This window comes from Denticeps clupeoides, chromosome 12 (genome assembly GCF_900700375.1).
Source record: "Denticeps clupeoides chromosome 12, fDenClu1.1, whole genome shotgun sequence".
NCBI lineage: Eukaryota > Metazoa > Chordata > Actinopteri > Clupeiformes > Denticipitidae > Denticeps > Denticeps clupeoides.
Window position 1 is genome coordinate 9,042,145 of NC_041718.1, and position 27,309 is coordinate 9,069,453.

Genomic DNA, 27,309 nt, shown 5'->3' on the forward strand with positions numbered 1-27,309 from the left:
GTGATGTATGCAAGAAAAACTCTCATCAATTTGTATCTTTAAGACTTTCAAACATTGAAATATAAACATTGTTTAAGTGTTTTTTTTTTTTTATTGCTTCCCCTTAGTGTAACATTTCCACCATAAAACTACCTGTCACTGTAAATCCGTGGATTACAATCCGGAACAAGACGTTGCATGTTTGGCTAATAGTTGGACATGCAAATCCTTTTCTCCAAATGACACAGTTGTAAGCATATCTATCGACCAAGTGAGATGTTCAATGAGAGTTTGGAGATGGTAAATATAAGTCATTAATGAAATGCTGAAGACTTCCGGTACAAAATCAGGTCATCTATATTGGTCATGCATTCTGTAAAATGCGTATATCAGGTAATACATATTGTGGTCATGCACGCCTCCTTTAAATGCCATTTTTCTCACTTTGCCAGTTCCCGTTGCTTTTGTCGAGAGAAATGTTGCTGCTGTACTTATTGTTGGCTGCTGCTTTCTGGGCAGCCTCTCCAGCGGCATCCATGATTTGCTTGTCTTCCTGCTCTGTTTCCCGATGGTAGAAATAGTTGAAGTTGGAGACAATGACAGGCACAGGGAGAGCAATGGTTAGCACACCTGCTATGGCACATAAAGTGCCGACCATTTTCCCACCCATAGTGATAGGGCTCATGTCCCCATAACCAACAGTAGTCATGGTGACCACTGCCCACCAGAAGCCCTCAGGAATGCTCACAAATTGTGTCTGTGGCTCATCCACCTCAGCAAAGTAAATGGCACTGGAGAAGAGGATGACTCCAATAAAGAGGAAGAAGATGAGCAGCCCTAGTTCTCTCATACTGGCTTTCAGCGTCTGGCCCAGAATCTGTAGACCTTTGGAGTGTCGAGAGAGCTTGAAAATTCGAAACACTCGGACTAGCCTGATGACTCTGAGGATGGCCAGAGACATGTTCTGACCCGCATTGGCATCTGGTGTGGTCAAGAGGTCTGTTGCCAAGGTGATGAAATAAGGGACGATGGAGAAAATATCAATGACGTTCATGATATTGTTGAAGAATTCACTCTTGCTGGGACATACAACAAAACGGACACCAAGTTCAAAGCAAAACCAGACAATGCAAATGGTCTCAACAATAAAAAATGGGTCAGAGAAAGTGGAAGCAAGGGTTTTGGGTGCTACACTCGGAGGGAATGCGGTGCCGTCCCCATTGTGGGTTTGATTCAGATTGCCACCAACAGCCGGAAAGTGCAGGTCATCACGGAACTCAGGTAACGTTTCCAGGCAGAAGATCACTATGGATATGACAATGACCAAAACAGACACTAAAGCTACCGACCTGGCAGCACTCGAACTCTCGGGATACTCAAATAACAGCCAGAATTGCCGATGGAGCTCATTTGTGGGAAGGAGGACCTCAGGCTCTCTGATAAACCCTTCATCCTCTCGAAACTGTTCCACGGCCTCTTGCCCGAGCTCATAGAACACAATTTCATCCGCAAAGATTTCCAAAGGGACATTCGCTGGCCTTCGAATCTTGCCTCCAGATTGGTAATAGTACAGAATTCCATCAAAGCTAGGTCTGTTCCGGTCAAAAAAGTATTCATTTTTCATTGGGTCGAAGTAGCTCATCCTCTTTTTGGGATCCCCAAGGAGTGTGTCAGGGAATTGCGTCAGGGTCTTTAGCTGGGTTTCATACTTAAGGCCTGAAACGTTAATCACCACCTTTTGTTCCCCATCCTCCAGAGCTTGTTTTTCTCCAAAAATGTCCTCACAGTAGTCCTTTGCTGCCTTGTTGAAAATGCTATCACATGGGCTCCCCTCGTTGTTCATCAGTATCTTCCAGTTGGAGATCAGGCTAGTGCAACTAGAATGGACAATTTTGGTGTGCACTGGAGGTGTGCTGGGCTGGCCTTGCTGCTGTCCCCTCTGTCCTGAATGTGTGGGGGATGTCATTCGAGGGGTCACCTGTTGGTGCTCGGCTGCATCAGAGGTGGGTGAGGTGGGGTACCCTGAGTCGCTGGGGTCACCCATGTTGATGCCAATGTCATCAAGATTCTCAAAGTTTACCAACGGGACCTCCATTGCCTCCCTCCCCTCCCCAGGGTATTCTTCTTTTGACTAACCCAGGATGATGAGGACAAGGTGAAACCCGCACAGCAGGGCTACCTGGATGAGCCACCAGCAAGCATCAAGAATGGATCAAGAATGGGAGTCCTGGAGGGAGAATACACCGAAAAACAAAAGAAAGAATCAGAATAGATCTCTCTAAGGATTATGTGTTGCAAACCTTGTCTGTAAACATGTTTATTTTGAAATGATAAATATGAATGGCAATCTCACATGCAATACATTATCCTGTATATCTGTGTATATAAGAATCACTGCATATTTCAGAACATGTACTGAGGAAATGTTCAGTCTAGATAGTCCATATGGACTCACTGGACAGGTTGCTTTTCATGACTAATTTAGGCTTGTTTAGATGCCAGCAGGTATGTCCTAAATCTGCACTTTACAGAGAAATTCCTCCAATACCAAACAAAGACAACGTTTTCCAAAAGACAAAAATGCAACATGACAATGGGTGTGAATATATATCATCCTGACACTGACAACCTTTCCAAGGGGCATGTGGGACACAGCAGAGTCTCGCAAAAATGTTTCTCAGTTGTTATAACGGAGGGCTAACAAAAAAAAGAAAAATCTCAGAGGACAACACATGAGATTTAGTTTTCTGTGCAGCAATTACTTGTACAAAAGAAAACCTGACTTAAAATGACAGAATCAATGCCTATTACCCCGAGTTAAATTGCCCTTTTCAGCTTCTGAAAATTACTTGGGTTTTTCTTTTATAACCATTTAAAAGACGTGTGTGGAGAGTTGTCAGGCATGTAGGCATTCGTGACACTAAACAGGCACTAATAGTCTTGATAAAGAATATATTTTATGTTTTCCAATGGCAGTAATCCAGGAGATGATTAGAATGTATGAGTAGAACAAGTTTTCAATTTAGCTCTAGCTATTACGAGAGCACATTAGTGGCTAACAATGCCCACAAACAAATTGCAAACTCATAATAGATCGAACAGTCACACCGACTAACCACAATGTTCTCATCATTAACTCTCAGTATCAAACATTTCATCATGTGTCTTCCTCCAGAGACTCAATGGCAGGATTGCATCTGGAACAGGAAAATATTGCACTGCATCTCCATTCTGTGCCTCTGAAAGCCCAGAGCATCAGATTCAGGTTTTTCTTGGCCATAAAAAAAAAAATTCTATACGCTGGACATCAACAAAGCCCTTTATCTCAGTACAAGGGTTTCCATTAACTCCAGGTTTCCGATAACTTCACTGTGGGTTCAAATGCAACCAGGATCAAGAAACTGAGTTGTGGGAGCCAGGAAAAAGGGCCCTGTGTCAGATGTCTGGCTGAACTGGAGGTCACCTATCTACAGACATCTATTTTCTATGTGTTCAATGGAGACAGGTAACCATAACCTGACACAGCTTTTTAAACTGCAACTACTGTCAGCACTTGACACCGAAAGCCCTATGAACACTCCAGGGAGAAACTGCTGGCTCCATGACCGCTAGTCCCACGCCGCAGGGTAACAAACACCTCTCACCTTTAGTGTACACGATATTCCACTGACCTTATTAAAATTCCACTACATATCACTTGCACCAGGTAAATAGTACAGTTATATTCACCATGCTGTCATATTACCAGTCTCATTTTCTAATGAGAATGCTGGCCGACCTGTCGCTGAAATGGAATTTTAATAGCACAATTTAATTTCCAAATAATAACAAAGAGCTGGATACTGATTCCTGAGCTAAATTTAGCAACTGCTGAGTATTCAATAGTAAGTACTAAATAAATTGCAATTATTCTATAAGAAGTCTAGAAAATAAACCAGGGGCTTCACAATGGTTCCAAGTTGAACCCATTAGATTATATTCCTATAACAAGCTTATTAAATGACAGAAGCAGGAGTATCTCTCAACACGGTCACCGTCTCTGCTCCAGTCTACGTTATGTTCTTGCCAAATTCATTTTAAAGGACTGGGCATACTATACAAATGTGCATTCTATACTTTATTTTCCTTAAGGGAATGTGGACGGGTTGCAATTGGTGACATTATTAGCCCCTTATAAAGTAGCCAGAAAACCTAGAATTTCATATGTGACCAACAAATAATATTAATAACTTGAAACCATTAAACACACAAGCAAGTATGTTTAGTTTTCTCATTCAAAAAAGAATGTGTTGAATACATTTGCATTTAGATATGGACTTAGATATTGCACTAATTCACAATTGCATTCTATTGTAAGTTTTAACAATTTAACATATAGAGAATAATATGAAGAAACCAAGTAAGATAAACAATGGGGTTCATCAAACAGAAGTTTCATTCTTTATGTCTTTTCCGCAGCATTCTTCATTTTTAATCATGTTGGCAGACGGTAACACGCTGCGCTCTCTTACCATTAATAACTAACTGTGTCTGTAGGTAAATGACTCCCAGTCAGCAACCGTCTCGTTAACAATGCCATATAAAAAAACTACCAAAAAAAAAATATATATATATATATCAGCACAGTCACATGAGCAAACAACGCACAGACACACACGTAATCAGGCTGGCGGCGCAGGGGTCCCAGAGAGGGTGACACTCACCGGGTGTGTGGGTCGGCGTGGAGGTTCCTCGGCTTTGCTGTGTATCCCAGGTGCCGTCCTCGCCCCCTCCGTCTCGCTCCCCATCCAGCATCACAGTAAGCACTGCAGAATGCCCTAAGCTCTATTAAAGCCCCTATTTGGTAATCGAATGCCTCAAGCGTAACACGAGAAGCTAGACTCCATCAGGGAGACACACACACTCCTGCGTTTACACACACAAAGCGTGCGCGCACACACACACACACACACAAAGACATGCACACACCTGACTAACACCTGGATTTTGAGGTATATACTGCTGTTTCCAAAGGTCACCCCACAGCCTCCCGTTCCTGGACTGCGGTTGTTGGGGAGCCTCGCTGTTCCTCCCCACCGTAGGTGAACCCGCTCGGCTTTGGCGTGGCAGAGGACACTGGGACCTGATCTTCTCTCAGGTCTTGCCGAGTAAGCAGACAAGGCAACATCTCAGGGGCGCGCAAAGATTTATCTAATCCCTCACTTTCCACTCCGGCTACTGCGAGCACAGCCCAAGGGATCTAACTCTGCCTCAAACGCCCCTGTCAAACACACACACACACACACACACACACACATCTGCAACACTGTTTTAGGGCTGTTACGTGCCTTTAGATGCGTTGCTGTTTCCCAGCGGCCCCTGTGCAACTTTCCTCCTTGTTTCAGCCAGTTGTGAACGGCGTGCTTGGTATTTACCTGTAACCTGTTCGCATTTATGGTCAATCGTTGAGCTAATCGTTCCCAGACATTGATTAACAGCTGAGGGCATGGCGGCGCAGACTCCGTTACGGAGACGGAGGTATTGACAGCGGGCTATCTGCTGCCGAGGGGCTTGTACGCGTCTTGAGTGGAAATTTGAGAAACAAGTCACATCGTGAGCGTGATGTTTTCATGTCGACTGCCACCTCCACACCTCCACCAGCAGTGGCCTTCGTTACGAGTGAAATTCCCCCCACAACAACTTCGTTTCCTGTTTTAATGCAGTCTTTTCATCGCTAAGGAAAGCAACGTCTCTTTTGCGCATGGAGCAGACGTCTCAAGTGAATGCAGCTAATAAATTTCCACCCCGCCTGGCGGGGGTGTTCAGAACACTCTGCTTCTCGTGCCGTTTCTTTGCTGAGGTCAGTGCCGACTCAACCCCTTGCTGTTAAAAAGGAGCCGGTCAAATTAGCAAAATTGCAGTTCCGTCACCAAAAAAAAAGAAAAACTTGAGAAACAGCAGTTGGGTCAGGACATTAAATCCATACACTTCACGTTGCTGAATCTTTATAAAAAAAAGCTTCTTTTAAAAAAAAAAAAAGGAACTTCAATAGAAGTTCATATTCCACTGCATAGAAAAGGGCAGCGAAATTGGCAGGGGTGCCAAGGTATTGTGTTACATGACAGGGATGTGATTGTCCACGTCCAGAAGTCCCCGCCCGCTCCCCCCTTCCTCCTCCTCCTCATCCATTTATCTTTGCTTGCACAGCTTGGGACCGCTAGCTCTTGGCATCCTTTACTCTGCAGCGTGAGCAGAATGTGCACAGGAGTGCAAAGCACTAAGGTCACATAAGCACCTCTGTAAAGGCTGAAGTCATCTGCACGGTGGCTGTTGGCACACACACACACACACACACACACACACCTTCTCGCCAAGAGATTCCAATAGTTGGGTGGCTGAAAAGCAGGATAATGTACGTGTGGCGGCTACAGGCAATTTGGTGAAAGACAGTCCATCACTAGCGGAAATACTCGCCGTCGTCTCCAGGTTAGTGGTTTTTGACGGTGATCGGGCTGCTAGTCACGGAACCCGTGGGACCAGAATAAGGCAGGCCGAAATGCAAATGTCTTCTCTAAGCTGTACATGGACAAGTACAAATGGACACAGATGCTGATTAAAACGTCGCCTTGTCTGAGCAAGTCCTGAGGGAGAGACGGAGAGCGCGTTGGCCAATCTGCACACGAGGCAGTATTACTCCCTCGCTGCACACATGACAGTACGATGGAGTCAGTATTTTCCCCCTCGCTCCCTCGCGGCCGCAATGTCACCTTCCGTGTTGGCATCAACATGCGCGAACTCTGACGACGCGGCATGCTAGATGCTAAATGGGATGCTAGGTTATGCTACGTGCACAGCCCAAAAAGACCAGATTAGCTGTTTCTCATCGTCAGCAAATCAGGTAGTCAGCGCCAACCCAACATTCTAAACTCTTTCATACCTTTATACTAATGAGGCAAAGGGCTCTGATGGAAATACAGTACGGGTCAAAAGTTTGGACACATCTTCTCATTCAATGTATTTTCTTTATTTCTCACTGACCAGATTCTCACTGAAGGCATCAAAACTATGAATGAACACATGTGGAGTTGTGTACTCAATAAAAAGTGGAGACCTGGTCTCCACAGTCACCGGACCTGAACCCAATCGAGATGGTTTGGGATAAGCTGGACCACAGAGTGAAGGCAAAGGGCCCAACAAGTGCTAAACACCTCTGGGAACTCCTTCAAGACTGTTGGAGAACCATTTCAGGTGACGACCTCTTGAAGCTCATCGAGAGAATGCCAAGAGTGTGCAAAGCAGTAATCAGAGCAAAGAAACTAGAATATAAATCAATATAGAGGCCTTGCTGGTAAGCTTAAGTTGGTAGCGGAAGGAAGCAAATCTGCACAGAGATTCAAGATAATTGGATTTGCCAGTACTATCAGATGCTGGCATAGATTTGTGCATTCATATATTTTTATTTAGATATTTTGAAACCGCTGTGTCTTCACGGCGTCCCCAAAATGTAAATGTAATGTAAATCTGGTGGTCTGGCTAGTCTGCTCCGGCTGGTAGAGATTCAGGTTTTCACCTAGTGAAGTCCAAAAGACACAAAAACATTGAGCTAGTTCAAGTTGGATGTTCTTACTTGATTTGTGATTAAAAAGCCAGTTTTATTTTGTATAGTTTTGTGTAGGTTTCTGTTCTCTATAGTCTTGATCCCTGTGCCACACATTCCTTATTTATTGATTCTCCCCATGGTCATTGATGTGATTCATCTTATACTTGTACCTTTTTACCCCTTGCCCTACCCTGCCCTCTCCAGCATGTATGGAATTTCTGAATCAGAATTGCATTTATTGGCCATTTTATGTGAGCGAACACATGCAAGAAATTTGATGGTGGCCGACGGTGTCTCTGGAGCACAACAGTAAAAAACAAAAACATTATTGGCTAAAATCGTATATACAGCGAATACATTTATAAGATTACAGAAATAGTACTACAAGTGTGCATAAACGGCAGCTGTTTAGGAGGGTGACGGCGAGGGAGAAGAAACTGGACGTGACATTGGACGACGTGCCTCCTCCAACAGTGTGGCACTGTTAAAACATTTACATTTACATTTACAGCATTTATCAGACGCCCTTATCCAGAGCGACTTACAATCAGTAGTTACAGGGACAGTCTCCCTGGAGCAACTTAGGGTTAAGTGTCTTGCTCAGGGACACAATGGTAGTAGGTGGGATTTGAACCCGGGTCTTCTGGTTCATAGGTGAGTGTGTTACCCACTAGGCTACTATCACTAGGCTACTAAAAAAAACTGCCCAACTACGCACTTATCATTTATTATTTCATAGCATGAACAAGCAATCATACTTCAATCTACACCCGGAGGCTAACGACAAAAATAGCACGGAACAAGTTATCTGTGAGGAAACCAGGTGTGAGAACCGAGACGTGCAGCCCGCCGGCTGAAGAAAGAAGGTGTCATTCTATCCTGCGTTGCCTAACGGAATTAGCATACATGATTTAGTAATCGCAGCCTGCATGTATGCTGGAAGAGTATGTAACACGGCTGTCTGGGCTGCACGGCAGACGGCGGGGTCTTGTTTACACAAAGAAACCTTATAATGCAGGAAATTCCCAGTTATATAAAGCTGACACCGGGCGTGTGTTCACATGCACATGTGTCCATGAAGAGTCAAAGGTATGTTTTTTTTTTAACGCATGGTCCGCCCCTAAACAGTGGTGGCCTAGCGGGGGCAGTGGTGGCCTAGCGGTTAAAGAAGCGGCCCTGTAATCAGAAGGTTGCCGGTTCGATTCCCGATCCGCCAAGGTGCCACTGAGGTGCCACTGAGCAAAGCACCGTCCCCACACACTGCTCCCCAGGCGCCTGTCATGCCTGCCTACTGTTCACTCAGGGTGATGGGTTAAATGCAGAGGACAAATGCTGCTGTGTGTCACATGTGACAATCACTTCATTTTTTAAACTCACAAGCTTTACGGGAATTCTTGTTCTTTTAAAACAGCAAGAATCGGCTGTTTCAGAAGATAAACGCTTTATTTACAGCCCGTTTGAAGTAAATCAATGACTCGACTTTACTTGTAGGGCGTGGGGCATTTACCTAAATGCTGACCTTGTCACGTTCATTTAATCTTCTTCCCGGCTGCAAACATTGCACCATTAAAGTTTGACGTAGCGTCCACCATGCAAACCTTACTGGAGGAGGGTGGATTTTTGATTCTCAGGTCTTTCCCAGCAGGACTTTCCCAGGTCGAAGGTATTAAGGCCTGGGGATTGCACCGGCCTTATTCATGACACGTTGTTCAGTCACATTGTAATAGGAAAGTTGGTTTATTAATAAGAAAGGAAGAGAGCAAATTATGGCCAGAACAACTAAAGGGCACAAAGAGTAAGAAACAAAGTAAACGTTTCAAAATAGAATGTGTTTACTCCTCATTTTATTTCACTTGTGTTCCTCTATTTGAATTTCTATAAATATGACATATGTGACTCCGGGTTGGCTTCCCTTAATCTGTTTACCAGAGACCAAATATTCTACATGGTCTTCAGGTCAATACCATTAATGAAATTATGTTGCACGTGGTAGATTTAAACCATCACCAGACTTTTCATTTCCATTTGGTATTCTCTTTCAGGGAGAATATAAAGAGGCTCTGTTCCTGCCAAAGACACACCCTTGTTAACAGAGCTCTGTGCTGCGTTTGCACCCTCACTTTTCAGACATGCCACTTTTCACGGTTCTGTCACGCCTTCACCCACTATTCTTAATTAATCGTCTTTGCAGTGGGCCCACAGACAAAATTAATGTTCACCGGTGAAAGGAGACGTCCGTTCTCCTTCAGTCATTACCGTCCTCCCCCCATTGTGCCACCATCTGCCTTTTCAATGTTCAATAAAATCTCGTAAGGCATTGTGGGTAATCACATTTCACATTCCTGACAAATTTACAGTAATGAGAGCTGTAGAAATACAAACAGGCACGTGTGCTTACATATGTGTGAGAGGCATGTATATTGGCAAGGCAAGTGTATTGGTGACTAAATTGGCCCAGTGAGTGAATGGTGGTGTGTGCCCTGCAGTGAGCTGGCAGACAGGGTGGATTAAGCAGTTATAGAAATTAGGTCAGCGTTGGTGAACATTCACTGTTCTGTGCTCTTTATTATATGTGACATTAAATCTAAAAGCTGAATAAAATTAATTTAAAATCATTTACAATAAAAAACAACATCACAATGAATGATTTGGATATTTGATCTATGAGAATCTTTTTTTCTATAAGAATGTTTTGCTCAACATAGATAGGTTATATATTTTTTTTTGACTCAACAGAGCTGGAAAAATGACACTGTTTCTAAACTAAGCACCAGCCATTTTGCCAGAAGAAGCCTGTACTATTTTTAGCTCATCGTGCTGCATTTGAGCCAGCGTGGCCTTGAACTGACAGTCACTATGTCAATTACGATGACCAATCACATTCAAGATGTGCTGTGCCAAGACATTTCCCTCATACCCGGAACAAATGACATGCTTGGCCGTTTGTTGGCCAACAATATGGACAGCAGACACACTACCGAATTATCAATAATACATCAATTGCCCTCTAAAGGACACTGGCGCGGGGATCCCCTGTTCGGTTGGGCGGTAAGGTCATCGGGTCCCCTGCAGAGCACCGTAGTGCCGGGCGCTGAATGAATCACGAAGAGCCTTTTCAGTGCCGAGCACAGATTGGTCAGAGTGCTGCAGGCTGGGAGCAGCCGACTCGTCTGATCAGAGGGGACAGATAAGTGCATGATATCCAGAAAACAGGATTATTACCAGTTTCCTGGCATATATATTCACTGGTGTAAATGATCCCAGTACTTTTGGTGTTGATGCCTCTGGTCTGGTTCACAGAGATATAATCTGCTTTATATCGTCAGTGCTCTAATGTTTCAATTATTAACCCTGAAGCACAACTATTATAAACATTAATTTAAGATAAGACTTTACTCATCCCACACTGAGGAAATGTACTTATTGTTATAGCCCAGTAGAAAAATGTATAAATTGTAAAGCATATATAGGAAAATGGAAAAACTAGAGGTAATTATTGACAATAATTATGAACAGATTATACAGAAAATGTCATAAAGTGTATACAAATATGTATATGTGGTTAATAATGCACAAATTAATACACATACATGTGTAATGGGCATTCAGACCAGAGTACAGTGCAGTTGCAGAGTCTGATGGCAAAAAGAATGAAGGACCTGTGGCAACGTTTCATTTATTAAGTGAAATCAATTGCTCTTATGCTCATTTTTGCATATTATTTAATGGAAACCTGTTTGAACAAAATTCATGTATCTGCATATATATTGCACTGTTATATACAATAAATGGGCATATAAACTGTATTTGTTTTTGCCAATGTGTAATTTAAGTAGGAGGTATGAAACATGCATGGGAAAAGCACCACATGCTTTTGCATAAGTGCATATTCTTTTCCTCTGCATTTCTTCGTATCAGCTTTCTTACCCAATGTTCACAGAGAAGCAGTGAGAGCCCTCAGAAGTCTCCCTGGCATTGTATTGGCTTATAAAATATTTCTGCACTAATCCCTTTGCCCATCCCCTGTGAGGACTAAGGTTCCATGCTGCTGCCTCCGGCTGCTGGTCTCAGGCTGACACCTGATCCAATCCGCCCACGCCCGAGTCACAAGGTGCTGGGAAAAGTGCTGTTGTACTGCCCCCAGTGGACAAACTGTAGTACTGCACACTGGGTTGGGCGCTGCATATTAGACGCATGCAAAATTCCACAGTGAAAAACACGCCAACCCTTCTGCAACTCATTTCATGTTTCCATTGTAAAAAATTAACAATGGCTCTATTTTTCTAATCCTGCTTTCTCTTTGTGTGTGACGGGCTCAGCTTTCAAAAACATTATTAATGGTTAATTGGGCTCCTGATTTCAGTGGTGGTGGCCTACTTGCTCTGATAGAAAAAAAATTATCCGAATCTGCAATGGCCTCTCCTCTTTACCTTTTACATTGTGGCTATTTAATCCGTGTCCAATGTGATAGAATTAAACAGGTCATACACAATGTCAGAAAAAAAGAAAGCAGGCATATTGAAAAAGGTGTGAAACTCTCTTTGATTTTGGTACCATAATTGGCAGACACCCACTCCAAGACTTCCCATGACAGCATCAGATTTTTATGGGCTTCCAGATGGTGAGAGATCTGCTTGATTTTTTTTTTTTTTCGCCTCTTCCAGGGGGCGCTGAAGGAGCTTCATCAGCCCAGTGAACACATGGTGCAGAGAGAGAGAGAATCTGGGGGATGAGTTACTGTTTATATGGACCAGGAAACCCCCTCCCCATCTCAGCCGCCCATCTTCAAACAGACACCTTGCATAATGCATGATAATGAAAAGAGATGCTCCGAAAGTGTGCCACCCCACAAGGCAATTTCTCCCGTCCTCATCCTCAGGGAGGAAGATTCCATGCATTTGCATTAGTATAGCAAAGAAGCAATTGATAAACATAATATCTGTGTCCAAGTCCTTTGCTATATATATTTGATGTGCATTGAGCTGTGTGTACAGGCTAGGAGAATGGCAAACACGAAAGACATGGGGAAGAGGGGGCTGGTTATGAAATATTAACTAACAAAAGATATTTTAAGACATGTTTTTCCCCCTTTTGGCTGCCATGTGCAATCTGTGCCAAGGTGTATGTACCGTGTGTTTCAGTGAATCTGTGCTTATTGACGGGTTTTTTTAATGATTCAGAATTTGAAATACCACCCTGATTTAGGTGATTTGGGGCACCAAGCTGAATAGATGGAACAATTTCAAGATCTTATTCATCTGCAAACAAAGTGGCGCCATTGGTTTGTATAGATTTTAGTTTAATGTTTTTCATTGTTTTGTGGGTCTAAATGACTTATTGTTGTGGTTTGACTGGTGTGAACAAATCACATGAATGGATATATTTAGGACTGCTGTTTTTTTTATAAAATTCCATTTTCTTTTAATTTGCTGCTGGTGTGAAGGGAGTATAATACATGTATGGGGTATCTGCTGTGCATAGTGTATGTAGTGGTTTGGAGAGAATTTTCCTTTTCCTTAACTTACCTTACCACACAGTTGCTGGAAATGAGTGTTATAAAACCCCTAAAATATAATATTAGCAAAATGTATTGTATTTACATAAACACAACAGTTCACCGATATTCTTGGCGTGAAACTGTAAACTGAAGATATCTATGTATTAAATGTATTTCATCAATTGTACATTTTGAGGTGCTTTTCTATTGCAACTCGTTTAAAAAGCACCTCATGCCCGTGGTGACACGAACGGAACACGACCTGTACCATTTTCCACAGGTCCTTACCAGACTGCATGGTCGGTTGTATACCTAGATCTACCAGAACACACACCCTCTCTGGGTCTGTCTTCTCCTCCATCTCAGCGTACCCCTGTAAATATTAAATTAAAAATGAAATCCATTAGCCCAGATCCAGAGAGAAAGGGCGCTGGGGGACGTGTTGTGCTGGCAAACAGAGACCCACTTATTTTTTCAGGCACAGCTGCAGCCTCTAGGCGGCATCAGTGTTCACACAATTTTTCAGTCACGACACAGCTTACACTCCTGAATACATTACCATACATTGGAACTGTTCGCCCCAAATTCCGGAAGAAACCGCGGAGGGGGGGAAGAAGCTCTTTCTAATGTATTTGAAAGCACCATAACCTTAATTTATAGACACATACTCTTCTCATCATTACTGTTTGCAACTATTATATTTTTTTTATCTCTAATCATTAACAACTTGTCGACGGGTGTAAAGTCGGGGACAAACGCAAAGTCACTCTGTCACTGTACACCAGTGCTAAATTTGGTAGGAAAGGCTGTATTATCTCCACCCCGTTGTCTGACAGAAGCTATGCAACTGAGCAACAGTCTAATACAAACATGTTTAGCATGAGACAGAATTTCGCTACGCAGGCCACGCTGGCTCAAATCCTGTCTCATGCTAAACATGTTTGTATTAGACTGTTGCCTAGCGGTTAAGGAAGTAGCCCCGTAATCAGAAGGTTTCCAGTTCGAATCCTGATCCGCCATGGTGCCACTGAGCAAAGCACCGTCCCCACACACTGCTCCCCGGGCGCCGGTCATGGCTGCCCACTGCTCACCAAGGGTGATGGTTAGAAGCACAGGGCACATTTCGTTGTGTCACCGTGTGCTGTGCTGTGCTGTGTATCACAATCACTTCACTTTCACTGGATGAAGTGATTAATTCTAAAAAAAAAAAAAAATTAGTAAATAATGCTATTTATTTATAACTACTTTTTTTCTTAATATTTTAAAAATGAAATTTCAATGCACACAAACAAGCCATCATTTAAACAAAGCTACCTGTTTTGCCTCTATTTCCAACATTCCTACAATTATCTCTCTCTCCCTCTTTCCCTTTTAAGCTTCTCTCGCCCACCCACCAGTCTCTCTCTTCAATGAAGAAGCTATTAATAGAACACTGTGTTCTTTCTGGAAAGTGGAAAGTACAGTGAATGTATATAGTGTGCACAAAGAGAAGAGCCCTATCAAAGATGCCAAAAGGCACCAGGGGCCACAACCAGCTGGACAGAATCCTGAAGGGTAGAATAAAAACGGCAGTGAAAAGCTGATTGATAGATTAACAATGCAAACATTTTATGGATCTTCTCAGATATTCTCAGCTTCAGTAGAAATATAGATGCTAGCCAGATATTGGGGCTCCCCCTGAGTTTTGCAAGCCAAATAAATGGTGCATTGCCTTTTTGAACATTTTGAGAAAGCATTACATATACTTAAACCAAATGAACCTGACTGGCCATCAATGTTTAACAGTTTGTATTAACATAGAATTTGCCACAAAGACTGAAAACCATTGGCTGTTGAAAACCACATTTCAGGTACAGTATGTGTTTATGCATATTTGCATAGGTACAGTACAGGCCAAAAGTTTGGACACACCTTTTCATTCAATGTGTTTTCTTTATTTTCATGACCATTTACATTGGTAGATTCTCACTGAAGGAATCAAAACTATGAACACATGTGGAGTGAGCTGGACTGCATAGTGAACACTATTTCAGGTGATGACCTCTTGAAGCTCATCGAGAGAATGCCAAGAGTGTGCAAAGCAGTAATCAGACCTTTTTTTGTTAAGTACATAACTCCACATGTGTTCATTCATAGTTTTGATGCCTTCAGTGAGAATCTACCAATGTAAATGGTCCTGAAAATAAAGAAAACACATTGAATGACAAATTGCTTGCAGAAGAAAAAAAACACTCACAATCTGGCTGTATTATTGTTGTCTTCATTACTGATGGTTCATAAGACAGATATGATCATCGGATGGACAACACATATTAACACACTTTCTGTCCACAGATTGTCCTTTAGTTGTTCTTGTAAAGTGCATCATACGATCAACAGCAGATAATATGTTCTTGCTTCTCACAATCCAGCACAATAAGGTACACCATTTTCATCCATGTATTTTCTCGGCAGTTTGTAGAGGTTAGTATGGAAGTGGAATGTATAGATGTATAGATTTAGTGCCTCTATTAAAGATCTACACAGAAATGTTCACATGTGCAGGCATCCACATAGACTCGCATGCACACACATATGTGAATTGCATAAGTTTACTTAAGTCAGCATTATATTTGTCAGGTCATCTGAGACGGGTGTTTCAATGTGTGCCATCCTTCTGTTTAGCTCTTTTATATTTCAATACAACGTTAGTGCATGAATATGTCCAAGAAAGAAGTGTGAATGCATATGCTGGTAGGCATTCTCCAATACCCTGTACAGCATGATCATGGGATGCTTGCACATACTGACAACATTCAACTCTCAACATTCAAGAACAAATATTGCGCTGAAGCACAGTCACCTAAACCTCTACTGTGGCTACAGTGCAGATTTCATAAGAGCTAATAGTTAATGATCGTCTATGAACTAATATAAATGTAGTAAGGCTGCAATATGGTGTGAGTGGGTGTGTCAAGTGACAGTGAATTCAGGTATAACATTACAAACATAACACCACTGAATCATGACGTAATGGTCCTGCCAAGATTATATTCACTAGTTAAGTAAACTTAAAAAATAAAATTCTTGTTACGCAATTGTGTTGAGGACAAATTGCAAATGAAATGTAATAATATATTACACTGTAGTTAGCGCCAGTCTGCTCTGTATACAGGTGCTAGCCACCTGTTAGAATGCTATGCGTCCCACGTCAGGAACCGAGCACTGTTAGATGGGACAGTTAGATGATCATTTTCTATTTGTATCACCAGTTGGGATACACTGGAAAACAAGGACACATTTCTAGGCTGCAATTAAGGAAGTCTTCTAATGAGGACAGTTCTGTGTTGCTCTGCTATTTTCATTTTAAAATCTCATTAACTCTTCTAATTATCATATATTATCAAATTAATTACATTATTCCATAAGAATATATACTTGTATTTTTGGACTTCCAGATGTAACTACGTCTAAATGAATTGCTTATATAACATGTTGATATTTAATAATATTTAGTTTATTGTTTTTTCTATTATTCATGCAATATAAAGTAGCTAAATTACAATGCACACCGCATATATATTTTTAAATCTGCTAAATATATAAATGTTGAAGAAAAGGGGAACTAAACCTGGGAAAAATAACTATTTTACTTATTGTGTAATGGCAGCCCAGACATTGCACCTGTCTACAGATATCCTGCCTACAAACTGAGGCAGACCTCAATCTTCCAGACACAATATCTCTGTTTTTTACCACATCTTGTAGCTTGAAGGCCAATAATAGCCAATGTTCCTATGATTCATGTATATTTACACAGTAATGGTACACAGTCAAAAAAAACGGCAAATCTGGAATAGACTGGCTTTTGTAGCACAGAACAGCAGCCAGAGCCAACCAGGTCTGCAGATACATCCGAGCTTATAAGTCAGTGTTTTCCATTTCGGAAGCACCAAAAATTATGGCTTTCTTACTAAGTACTGTATGCTCAAGCATTTAGAACACCTACACTGTTATGCATTTAGAAGGCCAAAAGGAGACATGATATTATGTGTTGTAAAAACGTTGTACACGTGTCTCTTTTAACATGTAGACGCAAACCACTACAAGCTTAGCACTGTGTGTGTAATTTGGCTCTCATCTTCCTGCGATAGAAAGGCTGAAACTCTATTTGATAATTACAGATAACCGTCTATATAGGAGAGGGTGTGTAAGAGAGAGAGAGAGGAGCTCTCTTACTCTGTACTGTTTTGTCTGCACAGAAAAACGTGCCACTGGGAATGTAGTGATGTCATGCAACTCTTCCTCATATTTTTTCCTGTGTTTTCATTAAGAGGCAGTTAAAGTGAAGCATTTTTTTTTTAACAAACTCCCCCTTTTGTTTGTTAAGACATTTTTTGTAGATGACACTGCAATACTACTGAGTACAAAATGACCCGGTTTCAGCATTTGGCTCATAGATTTCATTTTTAGATCATACATTTGCTAAATTGTGGAACGAGTGGTCCAGTTAGCTACAAGTATTGATAATGTCTGCTATTACTGCACTCAGATTACACACAATGGCGCTATTTTCTGAACGGAATGCATCTCATCATTATAAACGAAATGTAGCATTTAATTAAAAACCGCGAGGACTCTACCTCTGCAGCAAGTGGGAATGGTCGCACATTTAACCTGCAAAAAGATATGTGGATAATGGCTCAGTCGGACAAGGACAGTTCAGAGCCATAAACCAACCTGTCATGACCCAAAACGATTAACATGGGCAACAGCTGAAATACAGAGAACAGCACGAAACATTCAAGTTGTCTTAAATATCTCTGCATAAACAAGCCGCGGAGCGATTCAAACAGTCATAAGAAAGGAATCACTCGTGACCCGAAAGCAAAAATTAATGCATATTGTGAAAATGGTCAAATTTTTGAACGCTTTTTTTTTCCCCAAACATCAAGGTGATGTTTCACACAAATGAAATTTCTTTGGATACAGCATGAAGACTGCAAAGTTCTGAGAGGAGAAGATGCGGGTGGTGCAAGCAGGAGCTTTTTAAATATCAGCGTCTCCTCACAGGCCTGGGCAACAAACTGAAAAATCGCAATATGGACATTCATATCGTCAGTCATTTCATTAATGAGTTCACTGAGGTATAAATACTAAAATTCCAACGATACTAGTACATAACAAATAATTACAACAATTCCACTAATATGTCAGGTCGTCATTATTTTGTCACCATTAAAATTTTAAGGCTTGGTTGCCCAGTCCTCGTCTTTTTTTAATTTGTAATTTCTTTAATTAGTATTTAGCTACCTGTCTGTCACATGTTTCCGAATAAACCTGTTGTCATGCAGACATCAACTATTTGCATTTGCAGTGGGTCCAACAGCATTAAGGAATGTGAACGCTAACAGACATCTGTACGTGAGTAGGTGCGACATTTCACAGGGGGCTCGACTCCACAGAACCCCCCCATTGCACATGGCCTCGATAATCCAGCGTAGGAGACAACTGGCACTGGATGTATTTAACCTGCCTGTCTCCTCTGCCCTGTCCTTTGTGGGGCAATTACACGTCCGTCAGCATTTTTTTGATGTTAACGTAATTTGTGTTGGCTAGTGTGCAGTTGGCTTTCATGTTCTCCTCCTGGAGGTCTTCGTTGCTGTGGTTCACCACTTCTTGGATCTCCATGTACTCTGACTTACTGAGAGTGGATCCACTTCGGCTCCTCTTCAGCTCCTCGTTGGAGTCTGTCTTAGGGACGTTGACCTGGAGGTACTGGGCTTGCTCCTCACCTTCTGTCTCCCGGTGGTAGAAGTAGTTGAAGTTGGAGACAATGACAGGCACGGGCAGGGCGATCGTCAGCACGCCAGCAATGGCGCACAAGGAACCCACAATCTTACCACCTATGGTGGACGGCACCATGTCACCGTAGCCAACTGTTGTCATGGATACCACGGCCCACCAGAAGGCATCCGGGATGCTGTAGAATTGGGATTCAGGCTCATCTGCTTCAGCAAAATAAACTGCACTGGAGAAGAGGATGACTCCGATGAAGAGGAAGAAGATAAGCAGCCCCAGCTCCCTCATGCTGGCTTTCAAGGTCTGGCCCAGGATCTGCAGGCCCTTGGAGTGGCGAGAGAGCTTGAAGATTCGAAACACTCGCACCAGTCTGATGACTCTGAGAATGGCCAGCGACATGGCCTGTTGTCCCTGCTGGCCGTCCTCTGCCTTCTCTGCCAGCTCTGTTCCCAGAGTGATGAAGTAGGGAATGATGGCCACCACGTCAATCATGTTCATGATGTTCACAAAGAAGCTGGCTTTGCTGGGACAGGCGAAGAAGCGCACCAAGAACTCAAAGGAGAACCAGATGATGCAGAGGGTCTCCAGGATGAAGAACGGGTCGGTAAAGTAGGAGGAAGTGTAGCTAGCAGTGCTGTTGGAGTTGGGGACGTGGGTTTTGTGCATGTTGTCCTCATCGCTGCGGAAGTTGGGCAAAGTCTCCAGGCAGAAACTGACAATGGAGATCAAGATCACCATGACGGATATGATGGCGATGATCCTGGCAGCGCCTGAACTCTCGGGGTACTCGAAGAGCAGCCACATCTGCCTCTGAAATTCGTTTTCAGGCAGCGGCCTCTCCTCCTCCTTGATGAAGCCCTCGTCCTCTCTGAAGATCTCGATCGCCTCCTCCCCGAGCTCGTAAAAACGGATCTCCTCCGAGAATATATCCAGAGTCACGTTAACCGGCCTCCGCAGCCGGCCGCCCGACTGGTAGTAGTAGAGGATGGCGTCGAAGCTCGGCCGGTTCCTGTCGAAGAAGTACTCGTTCCTCAGAGGGTCGAAATAACGCATCCTCTTCTTGGGGTCTCCCAGCAAGGTCTCGGGGAACTGCGAGAGCGTCTTCAGCTGCGTCTCGAAGCGCAGCCCCGAGATGTTGATGACCACCCGTTCGCAGCACTCGTGGTCAGCCTCGGGGTCGTAGTCCTGAGGGTGGCCGGGGTTCGCCACGGCCTCGTCGGAGGTGTCGCCCGTGGCGACGGTCATTCTGCAGGGGGGAGAGGCCTGCACTTTTCAGACGAAATGGGAGGAGCGGACGAGGGCGGGGCTCCACAGCAGGGTGTTCAACTATCAAAATAAATAGCACGGGACCGTTTTTAAGGTGACTGAGAAGTTATAAAAAAAATTTTCAAAAAGCTGTAACATGCATGAAATACCATAACCCATAAAGGCAAACTCCTGCTTCCTATTTAACAAAATATCATAAAGAAGTGCGCTGCTCTTCTTCCAGATGTCTTCTGCACTTCCTTGTTGAAATCTCTGAATGGTACTAAAGCTCTATTGGCCTTTGAAATATTCAACAACATTTGATAAAATATTGAAACCACAGGAACAGAAATAGATTCCGGCAACACTGTGAAGAGAAGCGGCTGCACCTCAATAAAAACGGCACAAGACACGAAGACACACACATTTATAACAGCCTTCCCACGATCCCGTAACAAGACGTGAGGCGCCTGGAAATAAAGTTCCTCACCGACGGCGCGTCTCTCCAGCAGCCCGCTTCCCGCGCCCCGAGTGCGGCTGCCGCCGCCGCCGCTGCCGCTGCTGCTGTCTGCGGCTGCGGGCGACGCGGTGCGCCGCGGGGCGGAGGGTGTGTCCCCGCCTCCCCCGCCCTGAGTCCCGGAGCTGGAGTCCCTCATAGGGCCGAGGAGAGGCGGCAGGTGCGAGGACCTCGGACGGCGTGGAAGTCGCCGACCTGGCAACCCGACGACCGGCGAAATGGCTTCTTCTCCGCAAAATGAAACACATTCAAATAAAATGTCAGTGGGAACGAAGGACTTTCACGTTTCTTTCTTTTAAACGTCGTCCAGCCCAGACAGGTTGGCCGCAGGTTGGCAGATGAGGAGGAGACCCACGTAAAACCAAGCGACACGCAGTCATTAGCCGGCCCTTATTTGGGAGCGCCCGGCTGTACCTGCTGCCTCTGCCCCCCACGCGTGTTTCTCCCACAGGGAAACATTTTCTCCAACCGGCTCGGCGTCAAATCTGCGGCAGGGCGGTGGGCTGCATACAAAAGAGGGTGGCCGCTCATCATCCGCCCCACGCCGCTCCTTACTTTCGTCTCCGCAGCGTGGGCAGCTTAAAGGGAGAGTATCGTGGCGTGGCCACGGGTCCATATTACTCCACGGGAATAAAAATTAAACAGGATTAATAGAAAAGTGCACGTCCACACCGTGGGACACTGGGAGCATGCAGGGCAGGGACCCACCCTGGGCGTGGCACCAACCCACCACAGGATGGAGCCTAAAGGTCACATTGTGGAGGTCAGTAATGTGTCATGCTGCCAGAAGTTGGTTTCACTGGTAACTTTGGGGCAGTGGGTGGCCCCGTAATCAGAAGGCTGCCGGTTCGAATCCCGATCCGCCAAGGTGACCCTCAGGTACGTCCCCACACGCTGCTCCCCGGCCGCTGCTCACCCAGGGTGACTTTTAAATGGGTCTCCCACCATCCGAAGGTAGCCTAGTGGGTAACTAGGCCTGTGAACCAGAAGACACAGGTTCAAACCCCACTTACTACCATCGTGTCCCTGAGCAAGACACTTAACCCTAAGTTGCTCCAGGAGGGGACTGTCCCTGTAACTACTGATTGTAAGTTGCTCTGCATAAGGGAGTCTGGTAAATGCTGTAAAGGTAAATGTAAATGGCACCGTGCCTTCAGGTCCACATGGAAAATAGAAGGTTTTTGTTCACATATGTAATATTTCAAATGTAATACAGATTAAAAGTATCAGTTGCTTCGACAGCCCACCGTAATGGTATGGGTGCTTCAGGCTGAGCAGAGGGAACACCGGGTTCCAGCCAAGAGCTATTGATTCAAGGTCATTTCAGGTCTATGTTCATTGCTTAACAGACACAGTGTGAGTATGCCGATACACACAACGAAACATATTTCACCTTTTCACAGCATTGGAATGTGCTGGTTATGTCAATGGATGTCATTACAAAAAAAAATTTAAATTAATAAACAAATGCTCACAAATTGTGAGCTTTGCTAGATTCCTACGTCACTCTCCTAGTGTGTCTCCGGTGATTTATGGAGAACACTGTCTGTGCTTGACGGCAGGGGATGAGCGCACGCTCTTCTGGCATAGAGTTACCAACACTGCAATGCACCAGCGGTTGACTCCAGGCGTCCCACAAGACAGAACGTCCTGGCGTCTCCTCCCTGCCCTCTTCAAAATCGCCACCCGCCGCTGCTGCCACTGGAAAGGAGACCGATCCTGATGTCCAAGCCGCATGGCTTCAACATTAAAACTGACATGAGGTGAATGCAAAACTATGCACAAGTGAGAAACCGTGCTTGAGGTGGACTGTTAATGAAATGAAATGAAATTCCTCAAGGCAAATTCGCTCAGGCATGTGCGATCTTCTCCGGGATCGATGAAACATTCTGATCATGATTCGTCGTGCGCGCTGGTTTTTGGGACAGGCTTTGGACACCAGACAGCCGGTAGGCACTCGTGGCATGGATCGTGCCACCGACCTGCCGCACCGAAGCACTGAGAGCGAGCAGACAGTGGCACTGAGCCAGATCTGCGAAGAGCTCAAGGGCACAGTAACGCACTCCTGCTCACGCACTGCAGCGGCAGCTCGGCCCCGCCCTGTACACATCCAAATATTTTCGTATGTATGCGTATCTGTGTCTGTTCTGTGGTCAAAACTGCATTATGTAGAATGTGCACTTTGTGTGTATAATTCATCTAGCTTTTTACTGTTTTTATTCTAAAACCGTACAATTCCTTTTTTTATCGTTGTTTTTTGTTTTCCGACCTTAGTCAGTGGTATCATTGTTTTAATAAAGCTTTGTTGAAATTTATGTGGTAGATTGACAGGACTGTTCATTTTCAAGGTGTTGGGAAATACAACAACAATTTATTTTTGTATTGACAATTTAGGCTTTTATTGCTATTCTATGTTTTAAAATGATATTGCTCAATATGTAGGGATGTCGACTTTGGTGTAAATTTAATAAGGGGGAGACTCTCACATCCTGGAGAGAGGATATGAAAGTGAAAGTAAAGTTATTGTGATTCACTGCAGCACAGCACATGGTGCCACAATGTAATGTGTCCTCTGCTTTTAACAATGACCCTTGGTGAGCAGTGGGCAGCCATGACAGGCGCCCGGAGAGCAGTGTGTGGGGACGGTGCTTTGCTCAGTGGCACCTCAGTGGCACCTTGGCGGATCGGTATTCAAACCGGCAACTTTCTGATTACGGGGTCGCTTCCTTGACCACTAAGCCACCACTGGCCAATGACAGGAATAAAAGTACATTCATCTCATCACGTAATTGGTAAACAGACCTTTCAAACACTGAATTCTCTGCAACGAGCTTATCGGGAAAGAATGTAGTATGTGATATGTTTGGATAAAATAACTAGGGTGGCAGCAGGCGTATTCTATGAAGTTACATGTAATATGCAATAAATTCTCATTCGGATCGACTACATCAGTGCATCAATATGTATTCATAAAAAATCTATGTAAGCTTTCAGAAACCAAGCTTAGGTGTGTACAAAGGCATGTTTGCAAGTGTGCTCACACTGGGCAAACCCGCCCATGGTCTCAGCTTGTTACTATGGCGACAGGCTCTAGGATCCCTTTTGCTGGCAGCAGAAGGAGGCTCTGCGGTGACGTCACTGTGGACAAAGATGCACTGCCAAGACGGCGTCACTGCAGTCTCACCTCCCTGATATCGACTAACAAGGTGGACAGGAGGTACAATGATGCAGCATTTCCTGCACCTCCAAGAAAGTATAATGTCTCTCCACTCTCCTCTTCTGCTCCCAATAACATTTAAATTTACAGCATTAAATTTACAGCCTTAACCAGACTGACTTACAATCAGTAGTCACAGGGAGAGTCCCCTCCTGGGAACACTCAGGATTAAGTGTCTTGCTCAGGGACAAGATGGTAGTAAGTGGGGTTTGACTTTGTGGTCTTTCTGGTTCACATGCCACTGGACCAATACAACCCAACATTTATTTTCTTGCAGCACTAATGGAACTTTTTGGTCAAAGTCTCTGTGAACAAATGAGTGCCACATCAGGAAATCACATCTTCACACACACGAATCCAACTCAATAGTATTTTTGTAATTACGACCATTTGCTTCCATGTGCTGCTTCCCAAGGAACAATTCAGTTATGTTCCTACAGGCACTCAGCCAGGACACCGTGGAGACTGACCCGTGCAGCCCTGCAAGAGCTCGTCTACATTAAACTGCTGTCATTAAATAATACATGAGAAGTGGCGTTATACGCTGATGTATAGGCACTGAAGTGCTGCGGTCGTATACCAAACTTGAGGACGTGCACACGAATGGTCAAAATGAGTCTGACTGAAATGACCCTGAGTTGTGATGTAGAAACATGACACAAGGCAAGACGCGACCATGTTCACATGGTGTGACGACATGAACAGAAATGTAGATCATTGAACAGACTGGCTCCAATGGCCTTTATGTTGACATCAGCGTCGCTAGCTGCAGCGCCGTTAAGTGACCAACATTTTCCACCAAAGACCATGTTATCAAAAGACTACTTCCTCGTTCCAGCAAAATTCCCAGTTAAGCCCTTGACGTAGCACTAGTGTTGCCTTGACACCAATGTTCTAGACTCATGTGAGAGATATTCTATATTCAGAGAAACAAATCATGGCCAATTTGACATTGTGAACGGCATAACTGCTAATTAGCTTGAGCCTGGCTAACTGAATCCCACTGGTATTCATGTATTTATGCTCTGCTGACATGTACTCAGAATTTGCTACTGAGTACTCCATCCTGCTACTGGTTTATGGTACAGAAGAGCTGGGAGGGAGCTGAGCAGTCGGCGGTGTGACAGAGCGAACAGCGGCCATAAATGATTCCATCTGTTGTCACACCTGAAACTTGTCACTTGTTTCATCATTCCTTAATTTTACAAACCAGCAGATGGAGTCAGACTTTGGCAACAGTATGTTTAGTTTTATTGTGATATGATCAATATGCTTTTACAAAGTAGGATTTAATTCAGCGTAGTTTAAAAATCCCAAATTGGACAGTCTTCGTCCCTCATCCCGGGATCTGACTAGATGTGGTCTGGTCTGGCCTGGGGACGTCCATCAGCTAATTTTTTCATTGCAGTAATGTGTCAGTAGCTAAGATGAAAAACCAAACCAACTGTCCACGTTGATTGAACGAGGTCAGTTTGGCTTCAGTGTTGAATGGTATTCTGATTACATATCTTTCCTTAATCCAATCTATATATGCTCAGTACAGGAAGCTACCAGCTTTTTTTTATTCCTCTACAGAGATGTACACTACCAGTTAAAGGTTCATGGGTCCAGCAGAGTCTTCACCACATCAGGATCTTGCTATTTACCTGGACAACTCGCAGCTCTGTCCTTCTACAACAGCATGCAACCTTGGAGTAACAATAGACAACCAACTCTCGTTCTCGACTCACATCAGCAACCTTTCCCGCTCATGTAGATTCCTTCTCTACAACATCAGACAAATCCGTCCTTATCAGTCAACACAGGCCACCCAGCAACTGGTTCAGTCCTTAGTAATCTCACAACTGGATTACAGTAACTCCCTTCCAGTTGGTTTTCCTCTATATACCATCCGACTGATCTTCAGCAGCACGACTGATGTTCAACCTTCCCAAATTCTCCCACACCACCCCTCTGCTACACTCCCTCCACTGGCTCCCAGTAGCTGCACGTATCAGATTCAAAATACTGATGCTGTGCCTACAAAGACAAACATGGAGTAACACCATCCTACCTCACAGCCCTTATTACACCTCGCACTGCACCTCGTATACTACGAGCCTTCAGTACTGCTCGCCTGGTCCCTCCATCTCTGAAGGTAAAAGGAAAACATTCATCTAGACTCTTCTCCATCTTGGCCCCTCGGAATGAACTTCCCCTTGATGTCAGAACAGCTCAGTCACTGAGTATTTTCAAACGGCAGCTCAAGACCTTCCTCTTCAGAGAATATTTAAAAAAATAATAAATATGTTTCTTTCATTGGGTTCTTCAAAATGGCTCCATCTTAGTTTCCATAACTGCCAAAGAGTAAGATTAAGTGCATACAAACTTTTGACTGGTAGTGCATGATATTGACAATACTGAAAAATACTGTATTCAACAGTAATATGTATTTCTAGACTGTATATCAACTAAAATGATCTTCAGCTGGATCTTCCATGTGGTTGCAGCATCTCCATCTCTCTCTCTGCAATTGATAAACTATCTGTGTCTCTTTTCATCTGCAGAATCACATGCCTCCACACACATGGCCGTTGCTGTGTCAATGGTGAGTGAGTAGTGAGCCCCTGACCTGGTTGTGAGGCTCGTATGAGACTACACACACACACACACACACACACACACTCCACTGTGGGGGAACCCAGCTGTGCTCTTCATTATCAGATCTACAGCCCGAGGGAAGCTCTGAGGGTTCACACAAGACCACCTCACAGCAAGACACACACAAATCACACAGCAAACCCTGGCTTGTTTGACATTTCTTTATTTTGTTAATGAGCTATATCTTGGTCCAGTTGTGTAGCACATATGCATTATACTCCAACAGCATTGGTATTTATAATACAACATACATCAGTGTTAGTGTTGCATTATGTATGCACATTAAAGTCCTGTTTTTAGCTCACAGAGGGGCTTTGTCTCTTCACCTCTTCTGTGATGCTTCAGCCAGGATATTTGCTCTGGGTCGCTTATTTCCAGAAGTCACTTCCAACAAAATGTCACCTTATCATTCACTCATGTTAACGAGCATCTCACGAGGCGGCTTTTGGTTTTGACAGGCAGGAGTTTTAATAGACAGAAAAGTCGAATGGAATCAGAATGGAAACCATGTTCTTTCCCCAAGATTGTTCTCCCCTTCGTAAAATGATGCATAGCTCGGGGCATCTTAAAGCTTCACCTCTCCTATGACAAGGATAATAATAGCGAGATAAACTTAACTCTGTGAAATGCAGCACCTGCTACCAACCAAAAAAAAAAGAAAGAAAAGCAAAAGAAAGTACAGAAGAAGAACAGCTCAGCATTTCCCACGACATCTTCAGGGTCGTGCCGGAAGATGCAAGACCTTGACATCACTGTCTGTTCCAGGAACTGACAGCGGGAACCGTCTGTTCTAAATTCAGTTTTTTACTCCAAACTGCATAGAAACGAATGACAAACTGAGCTGAGGAGAGGAA

At 43.8% G+C, this 27,309-nt stretch overlaps 2 protein-coding genes across 4 annotated transcripts; both read right to left on the bottom strand.

Moving 5' to 3' along the window:
- Positions 1-68: 68 nt before the first annotated feature.
- LOC114800666 (potassium voltage-gated channel subfamily A member 10) lies at positions 69-5,150 on the bottom strand. 3 transcript variants are annotated; one of them, XM_028998324.1, is made up of 3 exons: positions 4,959-5,150; positions 4,683-4,784; positions 69-2,206 (listed from the first exon to the last, which is right to left on the bottom strand). In XM_028998324.1, the coding sequence occupies exon 3, from the start codon at positions 2,072-2,074 to the stop codon at positions 404-406; it is 1,671 nt and encodes a 556-aa protein (XP_028854157.1). In that variant the 5' UTR covers positions 2,075-2,206; positions 4,683-4,784; positions 4,959-5,150; the 3' UTR covers positions 69-403. The 3 variants fall into 3 exon arrangements, with proteins under 3 accessions (XP_028854157.1, XP_028854156.1, XP_028854158.1); XM_028998323.1 differs by having other exon boundaries at positions 4,948-5,150; XM_028998325.1 differs by lacking the exon at positions 4,959-5,150 and adding an exon at positions 4,491-4,567 and having other exon boundaries at positions 4,683-4,692.
- Positions 5,151-15,231: 10,081 nt separating this feature from the next.
- On the bottom strand, positions 15,232-21,020 carry LOC114800303 (potassium voltage-gated channel subfamily A member 2). The gene is made up of 2 exons (XM_028997473.1): positions 20,572-21,020; positions 15,232-20,162 (listed from the first exon to the last, which is right to left on the bottom strand). Exon 2 carries the CDS (start codon positions 20,079-20,081, stop codon positions 18,603-18,605), a length of 1,479 nt encoding a protein of 492 aa, XP_028853306.1. The 5' UTR covers positions 20,082-20,162; positions 20,572-21,020; the 3' UTR covers positions 15,232-18,602.
- Between the last annotated feature and the right edge of the window lie 6,289 nt (positions 21,021-27,309).

Excerpts from the sequence above, each read along its gene's own strand:
- LOC114800666 (XM_028998324.1), bottom strand. The coding sequence starts at position 2,074 with ATGGAGGTCCCGTTGGTAAACTTTGAGAATCTTGATGACATTGGCATC.
- LOC114800303 (XM_028997473.1), bottom strand. The coding sequence starts at position 20,081 with ATGACCGTCGCCACGGGCGACACCTCCGACGAGGCCGTGGCGAACCCC.